Source organism: Larimichthys crocea, chromosome XIII (genome assembly GCF_000972845.2).
Source record: "Larimichthys crocea isolate SSNF chromosome XIII, L_crocea_2.0, whole genome shotgun sequence".
NCBI lineage: Eukaryota > Metazoa > Chordata > Actinopteri > Sciaenidae > Larimichthys > Larimichthys crocea.
In genome coordinates, this window is record NC_040023.1 from 11957968 (window position 1) to 11977907 (window position 19940).

Here is a 19940-nt window from a genome sequence, read left to right on the forward strand (position 1 = left end):
GGATTTAAGACCCGAGACATTCCTGTCAGGATTTGGTGAAGTTAAGCTGATGTATGACGTTCTTCATCAGCAGATAAGACAAGAAGGATGAGAAGTCTCCAAGAAAAGTAATTATGTGGACTGTGAGTTGAGCTTATTTTGTCAAAACGCCAGTACGTGGGCCGACAATGAAAGAACAAAGTGTGTTTGTATGAATGTTCAGATATATTCTCCATCTCCTGTTGTTAAACTGGTCTCTGCTGGTCTCGGATGCCGTGTCCAGATCCAGGTTCACTAGAAACTCTTAGTCTGGGAGCCGTGTGAAGGCCAAAGTGTTCAGATTGTGATGAACGGTCACACTCGAGATAAAAAAAGCTGCCGTGCTACAGAGGGACGAGGTGTGATATAAAGGTCAGATAATGTCATCTTTCACACCTGGGTACACCTGGCCAATCCCTGCAGGAGCTGTCTGTTTCAGGAAGCTGTTGGATGGAGCTGCCTCAGATGTCAGAAGGTTTGGTGAAGGAGGTGGAAGATGTTCTCTGAGGGCTGATTTGTTTCCATTCGCTTCCATTGTTGTTCGAGGAAACAGGAACATGGTGATGTTGTTGTTCAGGAGGAGCTACACAAGAACAAACCGTGTACCTGAACAATGTTTGAAAAGAAACAAGGACCAAACCTTTGAGTAAAGTCTGAACAAACTGTCCTCGGACATCTCATCCGCGGAAACAACCCTCCACAGATGCAATTACAGCCAGCACTTCACACGAGTGGCAATCAAATCACCAAACCCCACGGCTCAGCTCTAATTATCAATCACAAACGTCACGCTGAGAAACGACCCAGATGAGATCAGAAACACTGACGTGTAATTAGAGCAACTTCCTGTTTATTTTGCAGGTCTCCGGCCGAGCCGCCACCCCGGCTCACGGGTCAACAAATCCAGTCAGACGCCAATTAGTGTCCAAGAAGCTGAACAGAAGAAACGATCAGAAGAAAGACGTTATCAACAAACATGTTGATCTACACAACAACAAGCCTGTCTAAAACCTGGACGTAGTCTCTGTGACGTCCCCGCAGACTGTCTAAAACCTGGACGTAGTCTCTGTGACGTCCCCGAAGCGTCCAAACAACAAACTTGTTTCCTGTTTAATTCGTCTCCGTCTGTTTCCTGTGGACTTCCTCCTGACAGTGTTTACCAGCTCTGAGCTGTAAAACAAGCTGCACTCAGATTTAACATCACATTATGTTGTTCCAGCTTCACTTCTTACCCCGCTGGTGAAACGCCGGCGCTCCTTCTGCCCGCCGGGGCAGAAACATCATCTTATATTTATGCATGTTTGAGGTTTTAGAGCATTTTGTTCTGGATCTAATCTGAGACACGATGATAAAACTCCTTTATCGAGGCAGACGGAGCTGGATTTATTTCAGCCCTGGAGGCGGTGTCACTTCAGAAAAAACTTGACTAACAGGTTTTCTCACCTCTGAGCTTCATGTGTTTGACATTCTTTGATATGAGTGTGGACGTCTGGACTCTTGGAGGACGCAGGTAGGTCGACGGATTCAGAGAGACGAGACAAAACAGAGAGAAACAACAGATCAGACCGAGAAGCTCGGCGCTGCAGTCCTCCTCTGTGCACACATCCACCCGCCTGCATGAGGACGTCCATGTTTGAATGGAGTTTCTTTAAGTGGGGCTGTGGTGTGGCGGTCCCCAACAGTAACACTGTGGTTATCAGAGCCTGCAGTTGTAGTTTGAGTCATTTAGCAGAGATATTGTGTTAATGTGCAGCCGCAGGGTGTTTGTTAAAGATCGCTGAATCCTTCAGATTAAAGCTGCAGGCCAGCAGAGGATCTGTTTACTTCTGCTTCGTCTCTCACAGCGTTTCTCTTTTTATTCAGTTGTTTGATTTTCTTCATCTCTGTTGAAGGTTTCTGCTCAGAGGTCAGAGCAGGAGAAACGTCTGACATTGATATTCAGTTTGGGTTTTCCTCCCAAATGAGGCGTTTTAAATAAAAACTGACATCTTCACTTTCAAAGCGAGTTTTCTGCTGCACGTCTGAAAAATGGACTGAGCTAATTCTTAAAGGATTAATGTGGTGACAAACTACCTTTTCACACGGCGTCCCCGCTGTAGTTCAGAGATATCTATTGATGAATTTAAGCTAATGAGTCCTTCAGAATGACGGATCGCACAGGTCGGAATAATTCATGGAGGTTTTTAGCGGCGGCTGAAGGACACTGATGCTGCTGAATTGTTAAAATCCATCACTACAATATTTATGCACTCGCCTTGATTTTTTAAATCCTGCCGGAGGAGGAAGTATCGACGCACCGATGGAGATTTATTTCAGGATCTTTTGATTTTCAGTCAGTGCAGAGGGTGGACACAATAAGACGAACAGCTGTGCAATGACATGCAATCCTCCCCACAGCGAGCTTCACCGACAGGTAACCACGCCCACCAATGATGTCACACAAGTACACCTGAAAGTCCGGACCAAGGGAAGTGCAAAAAAACTGCAGTCCAGGTTTTAGACAGTCTGCGGGGACGTCACGGAGACTACGTCCAGGTTTTAGACAGTCTGCGGGGACGTCACGGAGACTATGTCCAGGTTTTAGACAGTCTTTGTCTCTCACATTCCAGAAAAACAAACAGAGAGTCACTTCAGAAACTTTCAGTTCAAGTGTTTGACCCTCTGTGATTACTTCTGTCCGGCATTGTTGCTGCACACAGTGTGTGTGTGTGTGTGTGTGTGTGTGTGTGTGTGTGTGTGGTCGCAGTGACCCGTGTAAACACAGATAGTGTCTGAAACTGCTCAGGCTCCTGAAGACTCTTTATCTCAGCCTCTCATCTTCATCCACCTCCCTCCTCATCCCTCCGAGAGCCGAGGATTGTGGGTAGACTCTGGCTGTTTCTTCAGAAATGTTTCTGATGAACTTCAGAACTTTCTTCAGTGATTCTGGTGAAACTGGATCAGATGTTATACTGTGCAGACGTGGAGACAAACAGGAACTCTTTGTGGGGTGGTGACCTCGTTTCGCCTCCTTTTGTTTAACGTGGTTCTCAGGAGACGCTGCAGGTCTGATCCAGGTCTAGAGACAGACGTCAGTGTCAGACATGACTTCTTCTTGTGTGTTCTTCCTCTTCAGTTTGATTCCTGAGGAGTTTCTGCCACACCGCCACGATTCAGAGAGCGTCGGATAACTCCACGGGAACCATCTGCCTCTCTAAACTGCAGACACCCACAACAGTCTTTCTGAGGACGGACACGATAGATCGCCTGAGAGACGTTAATTATTTAAGAAACACAAATCAAACCCAGAACAAACCCCGGCAGCAGCAGCAGACGTTCTGCTTGTTCCTGACTCTCAGCAGCGTATCCACTTTGATTTTTGTGTCTTTGCTCTGCGCCGTTACAGTTCAGCGTCTGCAGAATCGCTGCTGTTCACGTTCTTCCTCGTCTTCTGTGGTTAAAACGTTGCTGGTAGTCAGATCAGGCAGCAGCAGCAGCATCGTGTCCATGTAATGAAGTACCTGGCTGCTCCATGCTTTGCATTCTGCACGCGCTCCCATCAGCATGTTCAGCATTCAAAGCAGGCGAGGCAGCGACGGAAATAAACATGGCAGGTGTTACTGTACAGCCACCAGCTACTCTCTTTACTTTACTAGTACGAGGAAACAGAAACGATGACGAGTCGCTTTTTATCCGTCGCTGCAGCTGCTGCTTCCTGTTTAAAGACGAGAATCAAACCTATTTTTGGTCTCGTCCGTTTCCTCTTCTCGGCCTGTACAGGTTGTTTCACCTGGCTGAGCCAGTCATGACTGCCCCACTTACACCTGTAGTAGAAGCAGCTTGGATTATTCAAAATCTGAATCTGTCGGTCTAGTCCTGATTCTGCGGGTCAGGTTTGGACCATATTGTGTCTGTTCAGAGAAACAGATGTTATCGCTGTGTTGTCAGCATCATTTTACCTTGTGACAGTCTTCAAAGTGTCTCACTCCTCTTCACATATTTTCTGCTGCGTTTCAGATGAACCGAAGGCGGTGGGTTGAATTCTGACTTCGGTTTCGTGGGTTGAATCAAAGACGTAACCTTGGCTGTATTTCTCAAATGATAAAAACATACAGACAGTTTACAATGAGGTGCTGTGTTTGTCATCAGCTTAACAGTGAAACTGGACTTTATATTTACTGACCAAGAGGAAGCATATAGATGGAGACTAACAGGGGACCCAGAATTGAACCCTGGGGGACACCATACAGCTTGTTTATGGGGGGGGTTCCTGCCATCCTTTCCAGTGTGTCAGTGAACATGTTCTGGTCTAATCCATCATTAAAGCGATCCCTGTTGTCATAACATGTGTCCATTTCTCAACCTTTGTCCCTACAGCGGCCATTTTGGACGACCAGTCAGTGTGTGGTCATGGCGAGCGTCTGGCGCTGGCTCTGGCGAGGGAGAACATCAACAGTCTGATGGCGGAAACCTCCCAGGCGAGGGTGGAGGTGGACGTCTACGAGCTGCAGAAGGACTCCCAGTACGACACCACCGACACCAGTAAGCCACCGTCCTCTCCTCTTAATCTTCTTCATCGAGCTCAGACTTGACATTTTCATTGGCGTGAACTTCAGGAAGAGTTTTGTGAGGAGGCGATAAAGCAGCAACTGTTATTTAACAGGGCAGGTCAGCAGGTGCAAACCTTTAAATATCACGCAGGCTCTGAAACTGTAACAACATCAAAACACTCCTGTCGACGCTCGAGGGGAACTAACGTGTTCTAGTTTCACGAGTTGGTAGTTTTGTTGGATCTGTTGCGGGTTCGGTTGATCTGGTCCAAAAAGCTTCTGTACAACTATTGAAGATGGATTTGAACTCATCTGTGATGAGATGTTTCACACCGCTGACTTTCTGCTTGAACATGATGGAAGCAGACACGCGGACAGACGCTCAGATGGACGATGACGCAGCGTCGGTGTGAAGCGGAGGTCATCGTGACCGGGGAGAGCATCGCGGCGTTCTGCATGAGCGCCTGCTGTTCATGTTTATTGATTATGAACCGCCTGGCCGAGAGGCGGTTAATGTTTCCTGTCAGAGCTGTACACACACACACACACACACACACAGCTTACATTAACTGACCAATAAACAATCTGCATGGACAAACATACAAAGCACAGATCCAATCATGTTCGTCTCTTCATGTTTCAAAGATTCGACCTCTTCTTCACCAACATGCTTTTCTTTTGTTGACCTGCAAAGTGCGTCATGTGTTGTATGTTCCTCTCATGAATGAAACATGAAATTATTATTTCTGTTTCATACAAAGGTTTTTATGAAGCAGAAAACAAACAAACACTTGGTTTGTGGATGAATCAGTGACTGCAGGAACGCTCGGTTTGTGACTGAAGAGCGTTTGTTGGATTCAAGGCCAAAATATCAAAAAAAGTATTTACAAACCAAATTCTTCAGTTGCGTTCACTGAAATGTCTTTTGTCTTTTGAAAGTGATGCAGATTCACTCAACTGATTCAATTCAAAGAAAATAATAAAAAGCCATCATAGATTACTCCAGTCTGTGCAGAATGAGTCAAACATTACTGTACACTCACGTTAGGACTCTTCTGTGTAGCACTGTGTACTTCCCAGTGTAGTGCACTCATGTCAGCAGGGTAGTGTTCGAGTACGGCAGTTGTGAATTTACTGGAAATGATGATCGCAACATTTTATCACTTCTTCTTCTTCTTCTTCTTCTTCTTCTTCTTCTTCAAACAGCAACCGTGCAAAGCATTAGCTCCAACATTTGACTCCTAAAGTCTAAATATGAAGCTGTACGTGTGGTAACCATGGAAACATCTTTATAGCAGCAACATATCTTATGTTCATATAGTTTGCCTAACAACAACTAAAGTGAATTCATGAATCTACAGTGAAGTTTATCTCAGGAGGTGGTGGAGACCAAAACCGGAGCTCAAACAGAGCGAGCAAACACCATGGCACCATTTAAAGTTTGTTATTTTTGGTCTTTTTCTCTCTTAGTGTGTCAGATCCTGCCCAAGGGCGTGGTCTCAGTGATCGGCCCCGCCTCCAGCCCCGCCTCCGGGTCCACCATCAGCCACATCTGTGGGGAGAAAGAGGTGAGCCACATCTGGATCCGAAACGTGAAACTCAGTCACACTGTACTGTCATGTATGACTTTAACTGATATTACCTGATATTAACAGCACTAAATGTAACAGCTAACTGTTACAATCTGTCAGATTATTCAGATGAACTGTGTTGACGTCCGCAGTGACACTGAAATGTCGGTGTGGATTTAACTTTTAACCGTTTTCCTGCCTGAGTGAATCTACGCCGGTCCATCTCCACCTCCTGCTAAGCCTCTAACCCGGCCTGATATCCTCTCCTTCGCCTGACGGGTCTCATATTATTGGATTCTCCGCTCGGATTTAAAATAAAGCTCTGAGATCAGAGTGAAGCCCAGCTGAGCTAATTACAGTTTACCGTTTAAACCTCCGCAGGTGTGAACGGAGGTTAAATCGCCGAGCAGCGGATCACACAGGACGTTTGGCCTCTGACCTGATTCTTTATTCATCGCTGATGTGATTCATTTTTAAATGTGTCTTGAATCTTTCAGCTGAAACAGACACAGTGAGTCACAGTCAGGTCTTTGCTCTGAAACAGAGCAGCTTTAAGAATCTGTTTGTCTGAGATTAACAGGAAAAGCTCTGAGATTTTCATTAGACTGAGTCCAATCCCTCATGAAACCCAACGTCAGCTCATGTCGTAAATATCAGCTAAGAAATGTAACTGGAAGTTTTCCTAAAACAAAGTTTTGCCGCTTAAAGCGAATCTAACCTCAGCGAGCTTTTATTAGAAACCAGAGACCACAGACGTACTTTGTTTCTTTCAGGAGAAGATCCTGAATGTAGCTTCAAACTTTAAATGAATCAATGATGACTTTTAGGTTCTCCTGCTCCTGATTGGCTGGTTTGACCCGTCCATCCACCCCAACGAATCTCCTTAACGCAGACTTTGTCGCTCACTAAAGCGACCTTCAGCGTTGTGTTGAAGTTGACTTCCTCCGCAGATGTCACGTGAACACAAACTCTGTGATTCCTGCATGAAACACCGATGATCAAGGCTTTGTTCCACTTTAAGATTTTCATTTTGAACCTGAACAAAGACTCGATTATCAGCGAGCGTCAGAGTCTGCTCAAAGCTTTCACTCTCCCCGTGAAGGTTTGATGATTTATGAAGAATGTTTGATCCTTTGATGTCGTCACCTCTTTAATACTTTTCTTCTTTCTGCAGTTCAGATCTTTATTGTCCGACAGCAAGAAAATCTTTTTGCAGCTTCACAACAAAAACACGCATACGTAAAGATTGTTGGACTGTTAACACAATTCATAACTGGAAGACCTCCACCGAGGAGTCTCTGCAGTGATGTCAGAGGTGGCTTTTATTACCCTCTTCCCACAGAGGAGCTTATATTTTATTTGTCTGTAAGCAGGATTACAGACTGGACTAGGAAAGGTGTAGCGAAGGAAAACCCATTAAATGTTGGAGCAGATTCAAATCACGGGTCACATACACGGATGGTTTTTCCTGATTGTAGGTGATAAAAACCAACAAAAGCTACAACACAAAGAATAAAGATAAGACAAATAAAGAGGAACCGGGAGGCGATTTTGTTTTAACCTTTATTTATTCACAGCGTTTCTCTTCCAGGGACTTCCTGATCACATTTACACCTCCAAGCTGGACCCACATCTGCTGGTCCATGGGTTTGAACCAACAACCTTTGCTCCTCTAACCTTTAAGAACACAGATTACACACAGGATACATAAAAAAACTTTTCCTGTTGTTTCTTTTCACCTCCTTTCCCTTCTTTACTTTCGTCCAACATGAAAATCACCCTGAAGGAACCCAGAGGCGTCTTTTCTGTCCTTTTTGTTGTCCTTCCTAAAACTTCTTCTTCCTCCTCCCCTCAGATCCCTCACGTGAAGATCGGTCCTGAGGAAACCCCGAAGCTGCCGTACCTTCGCTTCGCCTCGGTGACTCTTTACCCGAGTAACGAGGACCTGAGCCTGGCCATCGGATCCATCCTGCGCTCCTTCGGTTACCCGACAGCAAGCCTCGTCTGTGCCAAAGCAGAGTGTGAGTCCAGATCTTTTCCTCTCGAGCTGAACCGAAGCTCCTGGTCCGTTGCTTTTGTTTATCTGCTCGATTCTCGGCTGTGCTCCGCTGGTATTAGATATCTGAAGAAAGTGCTGAGTGGTTGAATGTGCTGCACGGGGAGCAGTTGGGGTTTGTTCACATCAAGCAGTTTTTCAAACGCTGCAGTGTTCACGAAGATCCTGCTACTTTGGTTTTCTCCTTCAAAGAGAGCTGCAGGGAGATTTTTAATGAAATGTTGGAATCATCTGGACTTTGTTAAAGATGAAAAAACATGTATTTCTACTCTATGATACATATATGGGTCAACTGGACCTGTTTGTAGATCAGTGAAGATGTTTCTCCTCTCATCCAAGAAGCTTCTTCAGTTCTGACTGAAGAAAGATCATAGATCAGCACATCGTTCCATTTAGCTCGTTAGTAATCGTTGTTATGACGACTATCATTAAGGTCTCCTGAGGTCTCGTTAGAGTCACATGAGGCCAAGTGTGAATGCTGCTGTTCAGAGTCCTGGGAAGGGATGAAACCAGAACGTTGTATGTGGAGGAAAAGTGTCTGAGGCCTCCTCCTCTGAAGGTTCCTCATAGATGTCCTCCTTCACTCCTCCACCGCCTGGTTTTCCTGCCCAAGATGCAAATATCGTCGAGTCCTGCCCCTTTTTTGAAGAAAGATGACTGAGAACCTTCACAGACATTTTAATTTGTTATATTTTCATGTTTAGTTGGTGTAAATGATATATAGATAACTTCTCATTTCAACCTCGTCTATCAACAACGTGAGCGACGGAATAAATAGAATCCAGTAAAGACGGCTGATATAAAACAGAGCATCCATCAGCATCAGAAACAGCTGATAGAATCATTTTATCAACACTGAGACTGAGATGTTGTTGCAAAAGTTGTTTTCATCCATAAAATGCTCCATAAATTTTATGACATCACACTTTTTACGACCTTTTTTATGTCCAGATGTGTAACGACACACTCTGCATATATTTATCAAGCATCATGTGACAAATCTGAACCAAGCAAACATCAGGGAACGAACCACAGCTGTTTGAAATGTTTCCTTTCCTTCTTCCTCTTCTCCATTGAGCTCTCTCCTGTTTTCCCACCCGGCTGGGCTGCCCCGGCTCACGGTTTGAACGCTCCTGTGCCCGAGCTGTTTAACAGGCCTGTGTTGTTGTGGTGAACGTCACCTGTCAGCCAGTTTAACCCAGCGGCGGCGTGATGAACGCTTTATGGCAGCGATTAGTCAGAAGCTGACGGACCCGGCTCTGAATGTTAATGCAGACAGAGCGGCCGCGTTCCAAACTTTAACTCTAACCTTCCTCTGAACAACTTCCTGTCTGTCTGAGCGTTTTTACAGGAAGTGGCGGACCCTCCCAGTGGGTCGATGCTGATTGGACCATGTGTTTGATGAAGTCTGTTACACTTCCTGATTTCTGACTCCACCCCTCAGGCCTGCTGCGATTGGAGGAGCTGGTCCACCGCTTCCTCATCTCCAGGGAGACGCTGTCGGTGCGAATGCTGGACGACAGCCTGGACCCCACCCCCCTGCTGAAGGAGATCCGAGACGACAAGGTGGCCACCATCATCATCGACGCCAACGCCTCCATCTCCTACCACATCCTCCGGAAGGTGAGGGCGGAGTCACAGTCACATGCTCTGTAAACACATGTTTGTCTGATGTTTGTCTCCGTGACGTCCCCGTAGACTGTCTAAAACCTGGACATAGTCTCCGTGACGTCCCCGCAGACTGTCTAAAACCTGGACGTGGTCTCCGTGACGTCCCCGCAGACTGTCTAAAACCTGGACGTAGTCTCCGTGACGTCCCCGCAGACTGTCTAAAACCTGGACGTAGTCTCCGTGACGTCCCCGCAGACTGTCTAAAACCTGGACGTAGTCTCCGTGACGTCCCCGCAGACTGTCTAAAACCTGGACGTAGTCTCCGTGACGTCCCCGCAGACTGTCTAAAACCTGGACGTAGTCTCCGTGACGTCCCCGCAGACTGTCTAAAACCTGGACGTAGTCTCCGTGACGTCCCCGCAGACTGTCTAAAACCTGGACGTAGTCTCCGTGACGTCCCCGCAGACTGTCTAAAACCTGGACGTAGTCTCCGTGACGTCCCCGCAGACTGTCTAAAACCTGGACGTAGTCTCCGTGACGTCCCCGCAGACTGTCTAAAACCTGGACGTAGTCTCCGTGACGTCCCCGCAGACTGTCTAAAACCTGGACGTAGTCTCCGTGACGTCCCCGCAGACTGTCTAAAACCTGGACGTAGTCTCCGTGACGTCCCCGCAGACTGTCTAAAACCTGGACGTAGTCTCCGTGACGTCCCCGCAGACTGTCTAAAACCTGGACGTAGTCTCCGTGACGTCCCCGCAGACTGTCTAAAACCTGGACGTAGTCTCCGTGACGTCCCCGCAGACTGTCTAAAACCTGGACGTAGTCTCTGTGACGTACCCGCAGACTGTCTAAAACCTGGACGTAGTCTCTGTGACGTCCCCGCAGACTGTCTAAAACCTGGACGTAGTCTCCGTGACGTCCCCGCAGACTGTCTAAAACCTGGACGTAGTCTCTGTGACGTCCCCTCAGACTGTCTAAATCCTGGACGTAGTCTCCGTGACGTCCCCGCAGACTGTCTAAAACCTGGACGTGGTCTCCGTGACGTCCCATCATCAAGGTCGAAGCTCAGCTTTGAAAACTCAAATAGAATTGAAAGTTTTTAGACGTCTGGCCTCCGTATCAGCGTTTAACCTCCTGCCGATTGTAATTCAAACGTCTGCACAACGTTCCAAATTAAAGACGTCTTTTCACCTTCAAGTCGTCTGCTGCTGTTCTCCGTCTCTCTTTTACCTCCACAAACTTTCTGAGCGGCGTCTCGTCGCTCACAGATCCTGTAGATGTGTTCGGAGGCCTGGTCGCTGTTTGAAGGTTGTTTCATGTGATTAAAGAAGCAGGCGGTGAAACTACGGCGAGCAGGAGGGGACATACAGCAGATGGTTCCTTTTTAATAAACTGTGACTGGTGTTTCTTCAGAGTCAGTTTGTGTACGTCCTGTTTCACAGTTTGTCTTCTTCTTCTTCTCTGGTGACCTGCAGGCGAACGAGCTGGGGATGACATCAGCCTTTTACAAGTACATCCTCACCACCATGGTAAGAGCCTCATCACCTCCTCCTTCTTTATTCCATCTCTCCTTCACATTTCCTTTCTGTTCTTCCATCTTGTCTCCTCTCTCTCATTTTTCACCATCTCTGTAAATAAAAATAATACATTTTATTTATGCAGCTCAGCTACAAACTACAATAAAAAGCAGAAAACATAAACTGGACTGAAGCCATGAACATGTCATGAAACACAAAGAGAGTGCAGCAACATGACGAGTGGACAGATCCATCATCCCGTGGTCATCATGGATTAAATGAGTTCAGTACAGTGCTGGATGTTTGTAGACCTCCTCCTCTCTCACCTGTGATCCAGCACGCCTCCCCTCTTTACCCATAACTCCTCTCTCTCTCCTCGTCGCCGTTTGTCATCATTATAATTTCCATGTCCGGTGTCGCGCCCTTGTGCGATGGGACTTTGCGTGGATAATAACTCGTCTTGATCTCTAAACGCTGCCGTTTGGAGCCGTTCACAAGGGCACGTCACGCCAACGCTCGCGTAACCAAGGGCGAAGCTGCCGTTCTCCAGCAGAACCCTGGACAGGAACCAACACACAGCTCAACACACTCCTACGCCCGTCTTTGACCTACCTTTAACTTTGTGTTGAGCACGCTCTGCTGACTGAGACGAGGCGAGGACGGATGTTATGTCGAGTTCACCGCCCGAGTGTGAAAAGAACAAAACTGGAAGAAAATCTGTAATTTCACTGACTTTAAATCTCTTACAGAAACTGACTCTGGGAGATTTTCAGCCTCTTTTAGCTTCTAGTTTTTGTCCGGTGTCGGTGGACTTTAACTGAACCGGGCTGGAAATGTGGCTTCCATGTAGAAGACCATCAGCTGTGTGTAATGAGGGTCAAAGCAAACATTAGATCACGTTCATTAAATCTGAGCTAATTGACAGCAGGACTCACGTCCTCCATCGTGATGCCATCTGGACGGCCTCTGTTCTTCATTTGCTCGGCGCTGTCCGTCCCGTCTGCCAGCTCGTCAAACACGTTAGTCCAGATTAAAATGACTTTACAGCTGCTGGATGGGATGAGAAGACTCGGGTTATGTGGAGTCCTTAAACAGTAAGCAGAGTTCTGTCTGCTGGTTCTGTTGCTATGAGCTCGTGTCAGCACTGAACACAACCTTCGAAAGTTCTGAATATTATATTCTGTAAATAAGTTAGAGTTTGACTGGACGTGTAAACTTGATTCAAATGTTTTGTTGACTGACTGTGAAAGTCCAACATGAGTTTCAGACGTCTGGACTCTGCTGAAGTAATCAGATACATGATGGTCACGTCCTCCAGGAAAGAATCTGAATCTCACTCATTGCTCTTTGAAACACCGTCACATCTGAGCTGACCTTCATCCGCCCTCATCAGCTGCTTCTTCAGCGTCCTCCTGAAGCGTGCTGCACTCGCTGCGTCGCTGGCGTCCTTCTGGAACACTGTCGCAGTGTTTCCTCCCTCAGCAGTGCTGGCCTCGCCGCTGCTCCTCCAGCCAGCAGCTCTTTGTCACGGCTGGCAGGCCCACAGTCTGACAGTGTACTTGGCCGTGGCTGAAATTGATTTGGAAACTGGCAGCAACAACAACAACGAGAACAACAGCAGCAGCTTCCCGCCAGGCTGGGACGTGGTGGAGGAAATAAGTGACGGAGAGATTCGGGGATTAAGAAATTAACCTTACATGCAGGTTAGCGTCAGTCTCAACAGCTGGATGGAAAAGATCCAGATGTTTGACTCAGTTTTGGGCCTCGATGGTGAAAAAACGAAGCCTCCCCTCCTCCTCCTCCGTCTCATCCCCTTCACAGACACAGTTTCTGCAGACTGGATAGATTCTGTGCCAGAGTATTTTTAACCCTGCTGGAGACGCAGCCAAATGATGATGATGACAGTGTGTCCGTCCAACACTCTGGCCCACAGTGAGACGTGTCCACTAACTAGATCCTGAATCAAACAGGAAAAGAAACAGCATGAACACGAAGAAGAAAGTCCGAGTCAGAACAATTAGAGACACACAAAGGACGTGTGGTCAGACTCCTGTGATACCAGGCTGGAAAAAAACAAGTTTTTAATGATTCTTCTCTGTGAAAGCACCTTCAAAAAGAATCATCAGATCAGAACTATTGGAGAGCTCCGATTAGACGCGTCCAAAGATGAAAGTTTGACAGAGGGGCGAGCGAGACGTCCATCACCACGGGTGGAGACGCCCGTCTGGGTGCAGCCTGGCAGAATAGGTGGTGTCAGGCTGTTTACACCGACTGTTTTCATCCTCATTAACACCTCAAGTGAACTATTGTGATTCGATACGGAGACATCGTGATATAGAACACTGAATTATTAATGATCCTGATTAATACTGAATTACAGAAGTTGTTTTTTTCAGATTAGTCGCAGGTTTTTCCTGTTAGCTCTATTTTTGGTCTCCACCAACTCCCATGAAAAATATCTGTCTGTGTGTGTGTGTGTGTGTGTGTGTGTGTGTGTGTGTGTGTGTGTGTGTGTGTGTGTGTGTGTGTGTTAGCTGAAGCTAAATGTTTCACTGTCAGCTTCAGGTTCAGAGCGAACACAGACGTTGTCGGGCCGAGCCACAGTTTGATTCTGGTTTGTTTCGGCAGCAGAGCGCGGCGTGACTCCGGCTTGCCTTCAAGGACTATTTGAAGCTCTTTGAAACTCCCCAGCGTTTGATGTCCATCTTTTTTTCCTCTTAGCCTGCTCTGAATTTAAAAATTGAACTTGACGTCGTGCAGAAAAACCCAATCAGGCCCTCCGTTTGTTTCTGTCCTCCTCTTCCTTCTGCTGTTCTTTCATCCTTCACTCTCTGGGAGTTCCTCCCGCTGTGATCTTAAATGCTCGTTGTTTCTGCAGCTCACAGCTCCTGCTTTGTATTCACATGCATCACAGCAGACAGACTCTCCGTCTTTTTCTGTCCGTCTGTCTTCAGGACTTCCCTCTGCTGCGGCTGGACGACGTGGTGGACAATCAGTCCAACATCGTGGGCTTCTCCATGCTGAACGGCAGTCACCCCTTCTACCTGGAGTTCCTCAGGAGCCTCAACCTGTCCTGGATGGAAGGATGCGACATCAGCCCGTACCCAGGACCAGCGGTAAGAGCCAATCATCAACCAGGTCACCGACAGCAGACACAGCAGCTCATGTTACTGAGACCCAATGTTTGTGTTCGGTTTCCTCGTTGCTGCTCAGGTTCTGCGACCTCTCTCACAGGGCAGAACCTCTTTAACCCAAATCTGTCTTTATGAGCGGCCAATTAAAAACACCTCCAGATAATGACATTAAGAAATGAGCCTTAATCAGATAAGTACGACGTGATCTGCACATAATGAGTCCAATTACAAAACATGAGCGCTAAATGAAGTGGCAGCCCGACAGTTCTAACGCTGAAATAATAAAGACAAGAACTAAAATCGTGTTGCTCAAAGGTTTGATCACATGTTCCTGCTCCTGATCCGTCTCCTCCTTCAGAACGAGGAGACGGATCAGGACAAATCCGTCTCTGCAGCTCTGAGGCAATAACAGCGAGCCATGATGAAGATAACAGTAATGACAATGGTGTTTATCTCAATCACCGAAGACGCCAGCATCACCGCGGAGAACGTCCCCCGGGGCTTCATTACTTCTATTTATTCACTTACGGAGCTCGGAGGAGCCATAAATACGGTTGTTTTGATTGTGATGAGTTTATCATTGTGGTAATTATGGTTATTATATGATTATCAGATGAAATGACTGCAGGCACACGATGATCTGAGTTTCCTTTAAAGGAAGAAGCTTCGTGTTTTTATCATCGTGAAAGATTCAAACAATCTTCAGTTTGACATCAGCTGACTGGAGAAATGAGGCCACTTCTCAGCTGATCTATTTATTTATTATTATTTTCAATAAAATATCAAATCTTAAAACGTGCATGATCCATGTGTGGAGGAGGTTAGGTTAGGAGTTCTGCACAGCTGCATGAGTTCAGGTCACTAACAGAACTTACAATCTTCTCCTGAACCTTACACACCTGCGTCAGCTTGAGTTCACACCCAGACGATTCAGAGCTCTGAACATCCGGACATGAAGCTCGAGGGACCGGCCTGATATCTTGAAGCGTGCGGCTCGAGTTAGACTGTGAACGAGTTGTCTGTAACGTTCAAAGTAGTTTCATGATGACTGAACAGTGTTGTCACATTTTGAACTTTCTCTTGAGTCTGATACGTCCTGAAGTCACGGTCACTGAACGCTGGTGCATGAACTCCAGGACCAAACGGACGAATCTTTGTTGAGAGCTGCCAATCATTTTTCACTCTTTCCTCGTTATCTTCCCTCATCTATCTTCCTCTCTTCAAACTGTAATTAGTTATCGTCACCCAGCCCTGAAACTATCGACTCACTCAGTCACACATCCATCTTTTTTATCAGCCGTCGACAGACTGTGAAGCTCGTCTCCATACGATTTGTCTGATTCCCTCAGTGTCAGTGTGACTGACAACTGCCCGAGCAGAGCAGAACGTCAGAACGTCAGAACGTCAGCCTCTGATAGGCTCGCTGAGCCGTGTGACGCCGAACGCCGCTGATAGGAGCGCTTCTTTTTCTCGCCTGTCGGACGATAAACAGACACACAAACACATTTTTCATCGTTTGTCTCGGCCAGTGTTTGTTTGAACATTGCACCATTTAATGAGCGAGAATAATCAGAAACTCTGCTGATCCTTTTTAGCCTCTTTTAGCTGCTCGTTTTGGTTTTGCAACACATCCTCTGTCTGGTCTGAGGTCTGATGAACTCTCTGTGCACGACCTGTTCACACTCAGTCAGTGGAACATCTCACAGATGGATAGAAGAAGCTGCTGGAGCTCGTTTGATTCTACAGAAACTTCACTCACAGTTTCACAGTTTCTGTTGTAAAACCCAGTTGTGTGTTGTGTTGTGTGTTGTGTCTTATGTTGTGTGTTGTGTGTTGCGTGTTCTTCCAGCTGTCATCAGCTCTGATGTTCGATGCGATTCACGTGGTGGTGAGCGCCGTGCGGGAGCTGAACCGCAGTCAGGAGATCGGAGTGAAGCCGCTGAGCTGCACCTCCCCGCTCATCTGGCAGCATGGAACGAGCCTCATGAACTACCTGCGCATGGTAAACACACACACACACACACACACACACACACACACACACACACCTGTCATCACAGGTGTCAGCTTCACCCACGCTGCACCTCATTTTTGGATTAGCTGATGGAGGCCACAGCCAGTGATGTCCATGTTTCATGCTGTCCATGGTTTAACGTCACGTGACTTGTTGTTTACGTCCTGCTGTGCTCTGACGTCCTCGATCAGTTTCATGTCTGTGTTCCACAGATACATGCAGGATGTTTTAGCCAAGCTTAGCACACAGGATGATGGATGGATGATGGATGGATGGATGGGTGGATGGATGATGGATGGATGGATGGGTGGATGGATGGATGATGGATGGGTGGATGCATGGATGGATGGATGGATGGATGGATGGATGGATGGATGGATGGGTGGATGGATGGATAATGGATGGATGGATGGGTGGATGGATGGGTGGATGGATGGATGGGTGGATGGATGGATGGATGGATGGATGGATGGATGGATGGATGGGTGGATGGATGGTTCACGTTCTCTCGCCCTACACTGAATATAAACTCTGCTGTTCATCTGATCACGCCGTAGTTCACTTCATTTCCAGAGACGTCCATGTGAGCTTAATGTTTGAACATCCACATGTGGAGGAGGTGAGGTTAGGTTAGGTTAGGTTAGATTAGGTTAGCTTAGGTTAGGTTAGGTTAGGTTAGGTTAGGTTAGGTTAGCTTAGGTTAGGTTAGGTTAGGTTAGGGTGGATGGATTAGTCAAACCAACACACGCCTGTCACCAGGAGGCTGCTCAGGTCCCACATTAAAGCAGTTATCATGTCACATCTTTAAGCTCAGCTGGATAACGTAACGACAGCTGTCTGTTTCACAGTGTGAGCTTCTTCTGTCTGACACTTGTTGTTTCTTCCTTCCTTCACCTCCTTCCTTCACCTCCCTCCTTCACCTCCTTCCTTCACCTCCTTCCCTCCTTCACCTCCTTCCTTCACCTCCTTCCTTCACCTCCCTCCCTCCTTCACCTCCCTCCATACTGTTTGTGTTGCTCTCAGTGCATCACTTCATCATCTCTGCACTGTTTTTGGCAGCAACCAGAGACAAACCTCTCTCCCTGTCTCTCGTGCCACACTGTTTGTGGGATGTAATTCATCTTGAGCCATGCAGATACACACACACACACACTGATCTGTCCAACATGAATCTTATTTCTCTTGATAAGCTTCTTCTTCTTCAGACTCAGCTGCTCTCGGCTGACATCATGTGTTGGTGTCTCTGTGTTGGTGTCTTCAGGTGGAGTACGACGGTCTGACGGGTCACATTGAGTTCAACAGCAAAGGCCAGAGGACCAATTACACCCTGAGGATCCTGGAGAAACACCCCGGGGGCCATAAAGAGGTCAGAGGTCACATGGGGTCAGCCTGCTGTTAGCGTCCACGTGATTTGATCTGAGCAGCAGGTCAGTTAGCGTGAAGAAACCGTGAGCACGCCGTGGTTACACGTTACACAAGCCTGCAGGGAATTCTGGGTAATCGATACCTTAATGTTCAGGTTTACAGCCGCTGGCCGTGGCTTCACGCCGAGCAGCTCCGTCATTCCTCCATCAATAAAATCAACACAAACACTCAGGTGTTGCTTTATGACCTCAGAGGAACATTAAGAGGTCAGAGGTCAACTGAGGTCACCACACGGTCAAATGGGCCCACAGGCCAGGGTTAAGTACACTGTAAAAAGTTATATGACTCTAACACAGCTAACCTCAACGAGTGACGCTCACAGTGCAGAGTGTGTTTATTAGAAATAAGAGGAATCAGTCCCACAGGTAACTGAGATACTGACGAGTATCACAGACAGGCTATGCTGAGCTTCATATGAGTAGGAAACACACTTTAAAGACGAGGTGTTGGTGGAAGCCTGTTCATTAGGCAGAACACAGACGAGGATGGAGGGATGTCTGTAATGACACAGATCAAATGAATGGCTCTGCTCTCGACACGGTGTGTGCTAGCAGCTAATGAATACACAAACAGATGAAAGGTCAGGTGATGCCGTGAGGGCGGGATGCAGTTGGGTCGGTTTCAGGTCAGCGCGTGGGCGTTTACACAGCACGTATTTATGACCTGATTTAACCTGCTGGATGAGGCAGGAGGATCCACATCCTCCTCCATCGATGTTCAGCATCGATCGTTCAGCTCTGCCTGTCTGTCTGCTGACACACAACCAGGATGCCTGTCTGTCTGCTGACCTTTGCTCTCGCTGTCTTACTCTCTCCTCTTTATTTCTCCTGGTTCTCTTTGTAATCCACCTCCGTCTTTGTGATTTGCAGACACACGAGCTCCAAACGCTCTCCAAAGAACAGAACATTCACTTTAGGATCCTTTAGGTGGCGCTAAAGCCTGTGGTGGCCAGGTAACTGTCAGTTATCAAGATAGTTGAGTGTGCCTGCAAGGTCGCACATACACAAATATCAAGATAGTTGAGTGTGCCTGCAAGGTCGCACATACACAAAAAAAGTATCAAAACGACCGGCTCGGCCGGGAAAACTTTACAATGGGTGTGTATTGGTAGAATGTTCCAGAGCTAGGGGACATTTGTCAAAAAATACATTTGCAAACGGCTCTCGTGGCCACAAATGTCACTCTACAGAAATAATTTCTATTTCATAGAAACGTAGGAAAATTCGTGGGCTACGCAGCGATATCACTGCTGAAGCTGTCAGACTTATAGTTTTGGCGGGAGACGCACTGATGCTCCAGGATCACCCACCGACAGCCCCATCTACTCCCATGTAAACTGGAGAGGAGAAATTTCCCAAAGGAGCACGGGGCACCTGTTCTTTCTCTCTCTCCCCAGGTCACATTTTTTAACTTCACACACTGAAATTCAGCATTCACATGGTCGACAAGATGAGGATGCTCACGGTCATTTGGGCTTTTTGATACCACCTACCGTTTGGCATTAGTGTCCACTAGTTGGAGGGGCTTCATTTAGAGATTTTCTGTGTCTCTCAGCAGTCACTCACACACAGACAGAGCACAGCTGCAGTTAATTGCTCTGACCTGCAGCTGACCCTGGTTGCTCGGCAACCTCAAGCTGCCTTTGACTGACTTTGTTGAAGTCTCTAAAGATTATGGACTAATCTTTAAAACCTCTCTTTCCCTTTCCTTCTTTCATCTCAACCTCTTCCTCCTCTTCTTCCTGGATGCACAGATTGGTACCTGGTACTCCAACAACACGTTGGCCATGAACTCCACCTCCCTGGACCTCAACGCGTCGGAGACGCTGGCTAACAAGACGCTAATCGTCACCACAATACTGGTAATCATCTGTACATGGTGTGACCTGACATATCACTGTCTGGGGTTGGTCTTCTTTGAATCCGCTGTTATGTGTCGTCACTTCTTCTCCTGACAGGAAAACCCGTACGTGATGCGTAAGTCCAACTATCAGGACTTTCAGGGGAACAACCAGTACGAAGGTTTCTGTGTGGACATGCTGCGCGAGCTGGCAGACATCTTGAAG

General features: G+C 47.0%; 1 protein-coding gene across 4 annotated transcripts in view; it reads left to right on the forward strand.

The window, feature by feature from the left end:
• Positions 1-19940, forward strand: part of LOC104930577 (glutamate receptor ionotropic, kainate 5) — a 119036-nt gene that overhangs the window by 79679 nt on the left and 19417 nt on the right. For all 4 annotated transcript variants that reach the window (XM_027286591.1, XM_027286594.1, XM_027286592.1 and 1 more), the window contains 10 exons: positions 4375-4539; positions 6018-6115; positions 7974-8139; positions 9619-9797; positions 11261-11314; positions 14257-14418; positions 16286-16438; positions 17712-17816; positions 19629-19736; positions 19833-19940. The exon at positions 19833-19940 is cut by the window's right edge and continues 96 nt beyond it. In XM_027286591.1, coding sequence (XP_027142392.1) covers positions 4375-4539; positions 6018-6115; positions 7974-8139; positions 9619-9797; positions 11261-11314; positions 14257-14418; positions 16286-16438; positions 17712-17816; positions 19629-19736; positions 19833-19940 — 1298 coding nt within the window. The remainder of the gene's footprint in view (positions 1-4374; positions 4540-6017; positions 6116-7973; positions 8140-9618; positions 9798-11260; positions 11315-14256; positions 14419-16285; positions 16439-17711; positions 17817-19628; positions 19737-19832) is intronic.